Source organism: Pteronotus mesoamericanus, unplaced genomic scaffold (genome assembly GCF_021234165.1).
Source record: "Pteronotus mesoamericanus isolate MK-2021 breed Mesoamerican mustached bat unplaced genomic scaffold, CSHL_Meso_final contig_73, whole genome shotgun sequence".
Lineage (NCBI taxonomy): Eukaryota > Metazoa > Chordata > Mammalia > Chiroptera > Mormoopidae > Pteronotus > Pteronotus mesoamericanus.
Window position 1 is genome coordinate 29,648,079 of NW_026555245.1, and position 15,324 is coordinate 29,663,402.

The 15,324-nt window shown below is 33.3% G+C and overlaps 1 protein-coding gene across 1 annotated transcript in view; it reads right to left on the minus strand.

Annotated features, from left to right (window-relative positions):
- Positions 1 to 13,509: 13,509 nt before the first annotated feature.
- The window catches only part of ZDHHC21 (zinc finger DHHC-type palmitoyltransferase 21), a 64,576-nt gene continuing 62,761 nt past the window's right edge, over positions 13,510 to 15,324 (minus strand). The window contains exons 8-9 of the mRNA XM_054583285.1: positions 14,341 to 14,384; positions 13,510 to 13,794 (exon numbers count right to left, since the gene is read on the minus strand). Of these exons, the coding sequence (XP_054439260.1) occupies positions 13,662 to 13,794; positions 14,341 to 14,384 (177 nt within the window). The 3' untranslated portion in view covers positions 13,510 to 13,661. The remainder of the gene's footprint in view (positions 13,795 to 14,340; positions 14,385 to 15,324) is intronic.

The window sequence follows — 15,324 nt, forward strand, 5'->3', positions numbered from 1 at the left end:
AGAACCTGGGCTGTACAGTCTAGAATAGGGCGGGGATCACTTGTTACCAAGGCATCCACCCCAATTTTTATCCACCACACGTGAATGTGGAGCAGCCCATCCCACTGTGGCCACCTCTCTGTGCCAAACCGCATCTCCGTGCCTTTCCACCCATCTCTGTCCCTCCTACCCATCTGCATGAACGTGGTTTCTTTAAATCTTTGGTTGTCAGACTTCCGTACAGCTCAATTTTCTGATGGTTTGGGGTATTATTTCTTTTGAGGTCTACTTGTAATTCTTTCTGTGGTTGCATGAGGTGGCCAAGCGTGTTTGCCTGCGCCTCCATCTTGATTGGAATCCCTTAAAGAAAATAATTAAATTTTAAGGTAACTTAATTCTTCTATAAAACATAATGGTTGTGGCGATTTTTTTTTTCCATAGATGTCCTCAACAATATCTCCCTTGCTACCTGCTCTTCTTGTGAAGGTGCCCTTGACATTATCCTCAAGAAGTGGTCTCCATGCTCTTTCAGGGAATCGGGGCTGGCTTGCAACTGCAGCAGGCTTGTGGTTTCTGAGGTCAGGCCATGGAAGGTGATAGAGATTCTTCCTGGTTTTCTTGGGCCACTTTTTCCTGGAAGCCCAGACAGACACATGGAAAGACACATGTAGGTGTTCTTGATGAAAACCCCAGATGAGGCCCCAGCTGACAGCCAGCATCAACCATCAGACATGTGAGTAAATGAGGCTTTGGCTGATGGCAGTCTCTCGTAATCCACTTCTTCACAGTCTTCTAGTATCTCTAGCTGAGGCCTCAGGCAGCATGGAATAGACAACAGCTGTTGTGCCCTTTCTGAATTCCTGCCTCATAAAATCGGTGACCATAAAAGAAAAGGCTTGGTTGTTGTATGTCACTAAGTTTGGGGTTGTTACACAGCAGTAGTTACTGGAAAAATCACCTTAAAGAAAAATAAGAAACCTGAGCTAAAATTTAGAAACATATTGAGAAAACAATATCCAGAAAATACAGAATTAGTAACATTGAACAAAGAGAAGTGAACGACCCAAACAACATAAACAACGAATTTAGAGGAGGGAAAAAAGTGAACAGATGCTCACTTCTATTGTACTGACACAAAGTTTTAAAATTAATAGTATCAAGTGAGACTGTGTGCAAATTAAAGTATTTTGGAGGACAGTTTGGCACTTCCTATCAAAATTAAAAATGTACAGATCCTCTGATATGCCAATTTCACTTCTAGGAATCTACCTACAAAAATACTAGCAAGTGGCCACAAAGATTTCTGTGTAAGAGTGTTTACTATAGCATTGTTACTAATAGCAAAAAAAAAATAATAATAAATCTGTTTGATGTTTGTCATAGAGGCATGGTTAAATAAATCCTAGGCTATTGATACGATGACATCTACAAAAAGTTATAAAAGAATGGGGTAGGCTATTATGTCTTGATCACCCAGATTTATTAAGTTAAAAATGCAAATCACAGAAAAGTTAGTAGTTTCCCTAGAAAACCAAACAATTATGCATGTCATATATAGGAGAGGAATAGATAGACACCAAATTATTGCCAGCAGCTATCTTTGGGAAGGACAGTGAAAGTGGGGATTTTTCACATTTTATTCAAGATGGTTAAGTGCTTTGGAGGGGGAAAAAAAGCAGGGGCTACTGCAAGGAGGTTTATATAAAATTTCAAATATTGATCAAAAGTATTTTTCATGTTTACACACATAAAAGTACAAAAACACGTATGTGAGGATAAATTCCAAATTCAGAATAGCATTAACTCCAGTGAGGGAGAAAGAGAAGATGCTACAAGGGTATGAATACCATGAGGTGAGGATCACTGAAGACCCACTTAGAGTTGACCTACACGGTGATCACTGAAATTATTAAAATTATTTTCAAAAACAAAAAATGAACATGGAAAATGAATAGCAGAACTTAAGAGCACTTTAGATACATTATCATCATCCAGATTTTGGGTCCTTTTCCATGTTGAAAATATCTGAAATGCTTTCAAACATTCAAGAACTCTCTAAATGTCATCAAGTCAACATAACAAGTGTAGACCACCCAGAAAACTTTGATATCTGTAACTTCTAAGTGTAATTAAAATACGAACCTGTTCAATGGAATGAGGGTATTTGGCTTAGAGCTACACAACTTATACAATTTATAGAATAAATTTCGTTAATTTGATGGTCATCAGTTATTCGTCAAGGATCACTCATCCCATAGTTGAACTATAAAACCTCCACATCATAGCAGATCCTCAATTATTAGTTTTTTGTCAAAAATCATCACAAGTTAGAGCTGGGGAACAATTACATCATGCTACGAGAAGTAAACCAGTCAGAGAAAGACAAACACCATACGATCTCTCACATGTAGAATGTAATGACCAAAATAAACTGAAGAACAAAATAAAACCACAGGCATGGACATATGAACACACTGACAGATCTCAGAGGAGAGGGCGGTGGGGGGGACCGGAAGCAGTTAGCCAAAGAACATATGCGCATATGCACAGCCCATGGACACAGACAACAATGTGGTGAAGGTGGGGGGGTTACTGGGTAGAGGGGGGTAAAGGGGAAAAATGGGGGACATCTGTAATAGTGACAACAAAACAAAAATTTTTAAAAAGAACCATGTTAAGAATTGTTAGGAATTCAAAAATACACGTGTGTGTGCAGAATAGTGAATTTCTGTATTAAGGATAATCATCCACATCATGCCAGAAGTAAACTACTACTACTGACACACAACTGCATATGTACAGTAGCATCTGAATGTTTGGATATGTGTATTCCAAGTTCTATATTTCCTGAATTATTCTGGCTTTTTTTATGTGCAAAACACATTGGTATTTGGGGGCTTTATCTTCAAACAGAGGTGCTCTTTTGTTTGGAGAAGAGGGCTCATTTGAAAAATACTAGGCAAGCCAGAGGACAAAGAATGTGCTGTGACTGGTATAAATATTTTTTTAGTAAGCTTAGATGTATTTTTTTCATACTAACACATCCTCTATCCTTCCTCAGTCCTGTTTGCTCAGCTGGATGTCCACAGGGTCCAATTTTCCCTCCAATTGCCCTTGCATGCTAATATAACTGCAGCTCATATGGTAACTGGCCAGCCTAGAGCAGCATTTGTATGCATTTGTTCATCTACAGTATCTGGCAGCTTCTCATATGATTTTTTCAGTATTAAAATATTATCTTGTATTTTTAGTTTTTGTCTCTTTATAACAAAGCTTAATAGATGTGAATGTTTAAGGGTGCTATATTTTAAGTACTTCAAAAGCAGGAATATACAAATGCAAATCATGTATTTAACAATACCCTTGATAAATCAGTAAAAACGATTAACTTCATTAAATCTTGCATTTTGACTATACTTTCAATATTGTTTGGCAACATGGGCAGTACACCAGGCATTTCACCTGCATTACAAAGTAGGATTGTTCACTCGAGGATAAGCACGGGTGTGACGGTTTGAGTTGCAAGCTGAACTAGCCATGTTTTTCATGGAACCCCATTTTTACTCAGAAAAATAACTGACAAACTATGGTTTCCCACATGTGGGTATGTGGCAAATATTTTCTCAAAAATGAGTGAACATGTCACTTCAAGGAAAACCACTGACAGTATGTGGTTACCTCTGCTAATATTCAAGCCTTCAAGTGAAAAATTAGAATTTTGAAAAATGTAGTACGTCGTTATGAGTTTAATAGCTTCCCAGTACTTACTTTTCTGGCAAGAAGTGGTAATACTAATTTTTAATATTTAATTTAACCTAATTTAACTTTATAAAATGAAATGTGTCAACATTTGGAAGATCTGCATTACTCCAATATTCCCAAATGACCATTGAAGGATGTCACTAAATCATGTATGGGTTAAGAGAAGTTTCCAAAGTGAAAAAACCACCAATAGATTTTAATGTCACAGAGTATGAAGAGTTTCTTCGTATTGTTTCTGGTCCAAAACTGCAACCAAACTTTGAGAGCACGTGATGAGTTTTTGTGTTGTATCACAGAAGTGCAGTCACTTGAAAGAATACTAAAATATTCCTTTTTGCCCTGGCTAGTGTGGCTCAGTTGGTTGAAGCATCATCCCATAAACTGAAAGGTCACAGGTTTGAGTCCCCGTCAGGGCACATGCCTAGGCTGCAGGTTTGGTGGCTGGTTGGGGTGTGTACAAGAGGCAACTTATCTATGTTTTTCTTTCACATTGATGTTTCTCTCCCTCCCTCCCCCTTTCTAAAATCAATAAGCATGCCCTTGGGTGAGGATAAAATATATACATTCCTTTTTTTTCCCCCAACTACAGATGACCTCCAACTTAAGATTTTGTGTCTTTACAATGGTGCAAAAATGAGACACATTCAGTAGAAGAAACTAGCCAGGCTAAACTATGATATCCAGTAGTTTCTGTGAATTAGGTGCATTTTCATTTATAATATTTTCAACATATGATAGGTTTATTGGGACATAAGGCCATCATTAAGGAGGTTCTGTGCAGTATTTGCATGAGACTGGATTTCTCTAGAGAGTTCAACCAGAATAACACCACAATGGATTGAATGCAGAAGCAGTACGAGAATCCAACGTTCTTTTATGAAGGCTGGTATTCTACATTTGCAAACAACATAAAATCATGGGTCTCTAAATAAAAACACACTGTTAACATGTGATGTTTATTATTATGCTCAATTAATGAGTAAGCATTTAAAATACATCTGTTTTAATTTCTAATAAAGTCAATATTGATAATGAAAACCTACAAAAGCAAACATTCTTTGGGGCCTTAAATAATTTTTATGAGTATAAAGGAGTCCTGAGATGAAAGAGATCGAGAACTGTAATTTATCATCACTAAGAAATCCTAATTATTGTAAACGCTACTTAGAAACAGAGCAAAGGAAACTGGAAAAGGAGCAAGCTTAAAGTTGAATAATCATTGAAATTTTGTCAGAAATGCAACAATTTGCTTTTATTTACCAGTGCAACAAAGTTTATACTTTTATATGCAACTCTACCGAGTCATTCAATTTATGCCTTAATCCAGAGTATTAATTAACTTTTCTGGCAATAAAGACTTAAGAAAAAAAATTTTTAAATAAAGTCAAGCCCCTATCTTTCACTCTCAGGGTAGTTTTTACTCCTTCATTGTTTCTAAGACATAATGATTTGTCTTTTCAGATGATATTTTTGACAAATTGATACTAATACACACTTCTTTGGGACAACTCCTATGTACAACTAAAGCAATTAGTTCCAACTTTGGAAATTTGTCAGTATAAAAGGTATCCAGAGTCAGAATATAACTTCATTACAGCAAAGGCTTTAAGTAATTCGTATTTCTACATCTAAAATAATACCTAGACATAGAGTTAAACTCTATGCACTTTATTTTATGTAAATTACTCCTCAAAAACAAAATATTTCCATAAAAGTATCTGAAACAATAAATGATAAATTGTATGACTAAATCTAGCCATTTGGGTCATGTCTAAGACAAATATGCCTTATTCAGAATATTGTATTCGTCGATTTTAACCCGAGCATATATACCTAATTTTTCTTGAATACCTAATGAATTTTGAGATCATGGTAGAATGATATTTTAAGGCTATAATTTTGAATAATCATCCAAATTGCATAAAACTTTTTTTAAAATTGGCCTATTACACTGATAGTGCTAAAATCTAGAATCTGGTTTGATTTTAAAAATGGGGAAAAAGACAGTCCTTTGTTTTTAAAAAATATTTATTTAAAAATAATATTTCTAAAAATACATTACATAATACATTTCGAGAAGTAAAAATTCCACAATTTAAATGAAAAACAATCTTCAAAGAAAAATAGAAATAATATTACATGAATAAAACTAAATCACTAAAATAAATTAAAAAAACATTATTCTTAAGGTAGATACATAGTTTGTTTTTCATTTTAAGAACCAGTGTAGAACAGTTAAACAAGTATTATCTCAGATACATGACTCACACTTGTACTTTTTTCCCTCCCTCTTCTCAATCTAGTCTCTTATTTCTCAACTACTATTTTCCATATTACCATTAGCACTAGAAATGTTAGTGAAGATTTTCTTTATATGCTCTTAGGGGGAAAGGCAAGGAAAAACAGGCAATGAAGCAAAACAGCAGTCAGATGTAAACATATGCACTAAATGAAACAACTGCCTAATTTAAAAACAAGATCTTTATATGGCACTTGGAACATACCACTACTAAAATAAAAGTCCTTTGTTTTAGGGATGTATAATATTAGACACAATTTGAGGTTGATACAAAATTTTAGGAATCTCAAAAGGCCACAGATTTTGCCTATTCATTGCTAGTCAGTTTTTTTAAAAAGACTAATTCCAGGGACATAAAGTTCATACAAGCACATTAACCTGTGCTCACTCCTCCCAAAGCCCATCCTTTTCCTCTTTAAACTCTGCAGCTCACTTGTTCAAGTACCTCTGTGGTGGAAATTCTTCTATCATTTCGTTGCTTTATTCTACCTATGCTAAAGCAGAAATTTCTTGTCATTATTCAGCTCTGGTAGACGGAGGATAGTTGAGAACTCTCCACAATCCAATAACTTGAACAAATAATTGCATTCAACCACATTATTTTAAATAATATATAAACATGCTGAATAACTCATTACTGATATTGTGGCAGCAAAATCTAGGGAATACATTGTTGACAGAGATACATACTGTTCTTTCTTCCATTTTGCTTTCAAATTTAGCGTTTACCTCTTAACAACATTTATATCTGTATTTCTACATATCATTTAAATGATCCTAAATCATGTTTAATGTAAGTTTCAGACTCGATTCCTTTTTTCCATTCAAAATTCACTGCAAAACCATATATTGTACCTACATTCAATGAGAATTTTTGGAGTGAAAACTACCCAGAACATTCTGAAATGAGACTACTTTTCCAATATATATACACTGTTACCTTCCTGCCAGAATTTTAAACCATTTCAGCCACAGTTTTAAGGACACACAACAAATGTTTTTAAAGTTTATGGGAAAACATAGAAAACCAGAATAGTATACATAGCATTTACATTTGGACAATTAATTACAAGTACCTCTAAAGGGTTTTTTCTCCCATTTGTTTGTAAAATGAATCACTAAGCGGAGTTTTTAAAATACTCAACTTTTTATGTAAAGTAAATAACAACATAGAGATCTTTTTTGGTAAAATTCAATTTTCTATTACAGTTTTGTTTAAATCAAGTACATCTGCATTTCCTCTTGGGAAATGTTTATATATAATGTGTATTTTTAAAGTGTTCTTTAATTTTATCTTTGAAAACAGACAAATGACAATGTCATTCTTTAATGGCATTAAGGATTACACATGCACACACAGATGCAGAATTCTTCACTTGTAATCAGAAAGGGCCCTTACCTTTTCATTTCAGCATTTTGTTTCAGCATTCATTAAAAGGGCCCAATAAGCTATATAATTCATTTATAGAAATAAAAGTATACTTTTTATTATTTCTCATATATTCCTGCAGAAATAAAGCATAACCAAAATATCTTGTGGAAAGATCATCTTCTGCAACTTCAACTCATTAAACTACTTTTTAAAGTAGCCAATCTATATTAAAATACAAAATGAGAAACCATACTAATCTGCCTAACTCAAAAAAAAAAAGGTCAAATGGGAGACATTTAAAACCAATTAAATTGAGGCAGCAGTGTGTAAAAACTAAGATCCAGTAATCAAAATTGTTCTTAGTAACATTAAATTCTACCTTATAAACATAAGGATGTGAGATGAAAACTCTCAGTCAACCAAAAACAAAATTAATTCTTTGGTACAGGAAATAAAAAAGTCACTCAATGCTAAATGAGTAGCACCAGGGTGTTTTAGTTGTTGAGGTTGTAAAACACTAACTTCAGGCACCAGGAGGTTAAAATATCACCCAATGAACACTGGCAAGAACACAGAGCTTGCAATATGCAGACAACCTCTCCCTGTAGTTAACAATCAATGCAATTAAACCCTGTATTTAGTCAGAAAGGCAAGCAAAGCCACAAAAAGAAACATGCCTGTTTTGTTGCCATTTTTCCCACATTATTGTTTATATATAAAACTATCAATACCAAAAAGATCAGAGTGCTGAACAACTGTGGCAAGCACTACATTACATGTTACAGGTATTCACGATACTAATTGGTATGGAGACCTTCAAGGTATCAAGAACTCCACAACAGCACAAATTTTAAAGTGAAAATCACCCCTTATATACAAATTATTGATTTCAACTCTGGTGACAATATTCACTATAATACTTAGTATCATTTCTTTGCAATGGAAGACTTGTGAAAAAGGTCCAAGATTTTTTAATCAAACTCTTTGGGCAATCTCTTCATTCCTCCTCAGCACTAAATAGCTGCACCTTTCTTAACAATTCATGTCACCATACACTATATAATTATAATATCTAACATTTAAAATAGGTTCTCAAAGGCATCTGACCAGCTGAAGAGATCAGCAATATAAATTCCTTAGATAACTCAAACTAAATGCTCACCTGCATTAGTAACTCTTACAGTAAAATGTTATCAGCAAGAGATAAGGCTAATGATTGTAGCAGAGGGGTTTTGGGACATCGCAGAAACTACCCAGTCCACCCTGTCGCTGAGATGCTGGTTATCCTCTGTCCAGCCTTCTCGCCATCTTATTAAGTTCCCCGAATTCCTTTCTGCAGTTTTGGCTACTCACTCCTTATTTGTACTCTTATGTCCTCTATGGTGGACTAGGGGAAGAGGACATAATAGTAAAAAAATGATAGTGAAAAACACCAGAAATACCAATAACTTGAGAATTTTAAATACCATTGTTTTCCTTTTTGAAAATTAGCACTAGCACTCACTATTACAACATCTAAAAAACAGACAAAAATATGGTAAATTTTGTTGTTAAAAACTGCACAATGATAATGAAAGGAGATGTCTGAAGAAACAGTCACTTTCCTGAAGTTAAATCATCATCACCCTGAAGGCAGGAAAAGTGTTAAATAATACACAGAATAACAACATTGGTTCAAAATACTTTAAGCAAGCTGGTTCTTTCTTCCTCACATTCTACTGTAGAATATTCCAGAACTCAATTGAGAATGGCTAAATTCAGAACATAATGAAATTTGTTATATATAAATTCAGAGGATGATTCTTAGAATATGAAGTAACAAGTGTGAACATTAAATAATAAATTAATTCATTTGTTTATTATAGGTTAACAATATTAGAAAGTAGAATATACTAAATGTGCATGACTTACTAACTACCCCTTGCTAATACTTACATTTTTGAAAGCCACAGTGGTGGACCTGGGTAAAAAAACTCCTACTTGTATCTATTAATAAATTATTCAATGTAAGTATAAATTCTATCAAATAAATTCTATATATATCTCTATATATTAGAGGTCATGTATAAAACTTATTTAATGAAGCAGCAATAGTATAGTAAACTTGAGCTAGGTGATCTATTTCTCCATGAAGCAAAAATTTCGGGAGAGGCTAGCAGCTTTGTTAGTATTAATGCCACTGTAAACCAGGGCTGGACACATTGTAATCTTATAGCAATACATTTGAGCTGCCCCACGACCTAACACATAAAACATTGTGTGGCCATAATCTAAATTACTTCACACGTCCTGACTAGAAGTGTTGTCCTAACTTAAGTCTTCATGATTAGCATTCAGAATTATTAATCTCTTTTGGGTAAAACATATTTTCAACCAACTGCTTGTATGGAAATGACTTGAAAAAGCCTAATGAAGAATACTTATAGTTAGCTACCATCCTTAGGGGAAAAATACCTCTAAATATTAGCAAAAATTTACTGATGTTCATTCTCACAGAAGTTTTAACTCCATTTTTATACTGAATTTTATGTAGCTTATGTTCTTTACTTCTATTACTATTGAAACTATGCTTTCTTCTGTTAGAGATTAATACATTAAAAATCTAAATAAAGCTATCTCTTACATTAAGCACAAATATTTTTAATACAACCCTTAATCAAAATAGTATTATTCTTAAAATGGAACATCAGTTCACTTAATATTTTTAAACTCTAAGTCTTGATTACAAAGTACCAAAAGCACATTAGCTGAATGCCTACTGTTTAAGGTATTGTGAAGTCAGTCAACTTTTGCTTACAATCTTGAGCCCATTAAGATTTTTGTTTAAGGAAAAGAACAACAACAAATATAATTGGCCAAGAGGTGTAACTTATAATATCTAGATAAGACTCATTTCCAGAAGCCCAATTAATGATTTTGCTGATATAAACATCCTTTAAAATATATTTTGCTTATTAAAATGGAATAAAGTATTTATAAGAAACTACTTTATCAATATATTTTCTAATACTCAGCACATTATTAGTTATTTTCATGCTTATACAGAATACATAATAAATTGGCTACTAAAGCAGCAGCTATGACTCTGAGTAGGAAAGTTAAAGATGAAAAAGTATAAAAAAGAACCATTAATCTCTTACTATTTTAGTGCAATAGAATCAGCAAAAAAAAAAAAAAATCTTTCCAAAACTGAGATTTAAAAAAATGTATTTTTTAGATATTCAGTAAAACACATTATATACTTGCTTGCCAATGTAACTATGATAGATTTCTGTGTTTTCTAGTGAATTAGTAATTTTATAGTAATGTGTTTTCTAATTCTAAGGACTTAATTTGCCAAAATAAGAACTCATGGGCACAGACAACAGTGTGGTATTTGCGGGGAGGTGGGGGGGGAGTTAGGGGGGAGGTGGAAGAGGGTGTAGTAAGTATAAATGGTAATGAAAAAAAATACAATAAAATAAATAAAAATTTAAAAAAATTCATGAAATGGCTTACATTTGTTTATCCTGATCTGATACAAATTTGTAAATGACAGTAAAAAATATAATATACATAAATAAAAGTAGTCATCATTTGTATGAATTAGATGTGACATCATAAACAGAAACCATTAATTTTCATAAAATATAACAGTTTTGTACATACACTCCCCCTAAGTTTGCACCTCTGACAGGTTCTGAATTTGGCTATACAATTTACTTGTGGGGCAGTCAATCTCTAGACCCAGTATAATTACATCAATTAGCCAAAAGAGGGCGCAGAGAGTACACTAGAGTTTATGCACTCCCTAGGAAATTATCCACTGGTTTTTCTCGTCTAACAAGGATTAACAAAACCCAGTCAGGCATGTTCATTTTGGGAGAGATCTATATATATCTCTCCCAAAATTAGCGAGATATACACACACACACACACACACACACACACACATATACACATATACACATATGTGTGTGTGTGTGTATATATATATATATCCCTTAATATAGATTCTTATATAAATATATTGATATATTGATATGTACCACTTCTGCCTTTCAAACAAAATAAATATATGCCTTGCCTAGTATACTAGTTTGCATTGCAGTACCAGAGGGATCAGGCACAGAGGGATCAGACCAGCGAGGGCTTTAGAGAAAAGAGGGATGAAAACATGCTCTAGAAATAGTAAATCTAAGGAAAACAAAAACCCCTTAAAGTGGGAAAGGGACACCTCTGGTTCTCATTACTGAGGCAGATGTTGGCTCTGAGCACATTCCAGGTACCTTTCAAGTTAGCTCCTGCTACTACATGAAGTATGATTGTGTCTATAAAGCTCTTTAAGGGATCTTCACTTCCCTTTCCTGTTTCCTCAAGGTCCTCATATGAAAGGAATGTATACAGCTAGGTAGGATATTGGACTGCTATCTGTATTATCTATACATTACTTCCTTATAACAGTTGTCACCAGGCCAAATTTGGTCAACATGTTAGTTTGCACAAAACCCAATCCATTTCCAATGCATGAACATACTAATGTGGTTCATTAAGCTCTATAAATACATTTCTCATATTAAATTTCTATGCATCTTATCAGCACCAATACATATTTTAGTCTGCCACTTCTAAGCTTTTAAATAATAAAACATTATAATCAGAACACGTAAGACATGGTATTTATATCTCTGAGAACAGCTTATTCTATTATTTTAGAAGATATTTACAATTTCTGAAAAGGAGTGACCACAGTATAGTTAACTGGCTGATAATGGTAACTGTTTCTTGATTTCTCAGGTATGATTCCCCTACTATCAAAATTAAGTTAATGAAAACTATTGATATGCTGCAAGTACAGTGACCCCTTCAACCTTCTTTTCAAGGGAAAGACTGAGTACACAATTTTTTTAAAAGATACATGGATTTTACAATATTCTAATGGCAAAAATGTTAAAGATGAATTTTTTTCAAAGCATGCTAAAGGTCTTTTCACAGAAATGTTCTATGCTTTCCAAGAGACCATCACTCTTTGCAGTTTAAATTTGTATAAGGCTGATAATAAATGTAGATCATTATGTTTTCTTAATTTAAGGTCATTTCCTAACATTAGCTACAAAAAGGCCTTTCAATCCAAATTATAATTGGTCAATTAAAATTTAATTTCAATTTGGGTGATTATAGGTATACAAAAGTTATTTACTTATTTTTACAGTAATTTCCTATAGATAGAATTTCAGGACTAGTTGGCCAATACTTAATATGTATAAACAACCTTCAATGTGTAATTTTAGATCTACTAGTAGGTAGTGTTAAGTAAAAGTAAAAAGTATATATATTTTTTCAAAAGAAGAACATTCCTCTTTATACTGTGCAGTACATATCATCTGGTTATGCCAGCATTTTAAAACCACACATTCTGGCATAACTGCACTAGAAAAGGTATCTGTGGAATTATTGCATACTCTCTTTCATTTTTGCTCATCAAAATCTTAGGGTAAAATAGGAATACATATCCACTTAGTAAAAATTTTCTACTCGAAGCAAATATATTAACAACAATCAATAATTACAACAGTACAGGGAGAAGAAACAGGAAAGTTAACATAAAAATTAATTTTTCCTTTAAAATAAGGTAGATAGTTGGTACTTTATTTTAGTGGTGCTCTGTTTTTGATGAAGAGAAAAAGAGAAAACATTAGAAAGCTACTTCTAAGAAAACATGGCCTTTTTGTTGTCCAATCCTATGTTGCATTTAAAAAAATCTTGCAGCATGTATAAGAGAAAGTACTAATATATTTTAAGCTATATTTGAAAAAGAAACTTTACATATAATATAAGGTGTAAAACCTTCTGTAAAACCTGAAGAATTAAAGTCAGATTTGGTTAGTACTGTTTAAGAGTGAAAAATTTAAATAAACATCTGAAAATTCCCATAAATTAAAATCTATAATATTGTCAGTACTAAAAAAAATTATGTACAATTATTTCAATCCAATCACTGCCTTTTGAGTTTAATAACAAAAGCATTTTTAGAAATCTCTGTGGAAAGCTAATTTGAAAGTAAACATGCTTTAAAACTTAAATATAGATCTTGTATTAATCCCACAACAAGATCAAGATCACTATTAAAATAAAGCCTGGGGCACATTATGATGCCTAAGATTGGTGGGTGGATTTTAATTGACTTGAAGACTGTCATCGTTCTATTATCAGAAAACCTGTAACGCATTTCCAGCATGGAGGACCCATCTGTGCCCACCATCCATCTGTTTAGACGTGATTGGCAAAGTGGTAGGGAACTCGCAGTGGTTGCCTCTGCCTGAAAGGAATAAACCACAGGATCTTCCAACGAGTGCCAAAAACTTCTGAGAAGGTCTGCTGCCATGGCTTTCGGGGCCTCGATCTACAGAAGACAGCATTATTAGTGAAAGACAGCACTCCCATGGTGCATTTCAGTCAACTAAAACAATACAGGTTGGCTGGGGATCCATTACTGGACTCTGATGAATTGTGTCCCAGCATCACAAACACAGCTTTTCTTTCATTATGGCATGCAGCTGAGTTTTAACTCTGGATAGCAGATATTGTATCTGTGTCGTCAATCAACCTAGAGCAACTTTTAAAGTGGAGGAAAATCTCAGGCTTAATAGAATATGTATCAACAACACAGTAGCAAATCTCTTTTGATATACTTTCAGGACAAATAATTTAAGTTACTTTAGTTAGACAAAAAACAAGAATGATCAGTACTTTTGTATGAAAACTAGCATGCCCAGAAGTCCCCTACAGTAAGATGGGGTTATGACTGTCTAGCTCAGGCCTTATACAAGGCACTAAGAAAAGCCATCACTACACTATCTTTCCACTACATACACACATTAGTTTTCAAATGTGGCTCTTTTTTTCCCATTTTTAATAAGAACACTACAGACTTCACTTTTATACTTACATTTCTTCACAACAGTTTGACATCTTTTCAATGGACGTTGTATCCTATTAAAAATTAAAAAAAATACTCATAAAGTTATCAAAGCTTTACTTTATAGTAATTTTACAATGTTTTAATATCATATACAGAGACTATATTGAAGATTTAAACAGCTTATGGGTACTAAGATTTCTAAATTATCTACAGACATTGCTGAACAAAATCAACATTACATTGTACCCCCCCCAATATTATTCCACTATAAAACCTCACTAAAATTCTGGCAGTCTTACTTCATTAATGTAACTTTCCATTATACTTGCTTCTTTGACAATTCTTTTAAAATATATACAGTATTTACCATATTTCGCCATGTATAACGTGCTTCCATGTATAATGCACACCCACATTTTCGGTCCAAACTTTCAGGAAAAAAAAGCTTTCATTTTAATTTTTTAATTCAATTTTTTATTTATTTATATCCAGAAACAAAACCAATTATTGTATTCCAGGGTATTATTTTGCACACAGATATCATTATTGCTTTCTAGTCCTACTTTTAATGCACAAGCATAAATAAAATAAAAACACTTATATAGATAGGGAATCAGTACTACCCATGTATAATGTGTATCCTTTTTCCCCTCAAAAATTTGGGCAACAAAGTGCACATTATACATGGCAAAATACGGTATTTTTAATTCAACTGTCAGTGAATGTGCATTAAAAAAAAAATACCAAAAAATACAAATGAAAGACACTATTGAACAAAAAACTTCCAAGAGCCAAAGAGTGCTACTGGTTCTGGACTTCCATAAACAATTGCAATTCAACAAGGCAACCTATGCATTTGCCTGCTACAACACCTACTACTCTGAAAAGTCAAGTGAACTTTTTAGTGTTCTTTGGTAAAAAATAAACCACACAAAAAAACTGTTTCCTTTACTTCAACAGAAAAATCAGTCTCTTCATAATAATACAATTTCTTATGTGTTTTTCTATAAG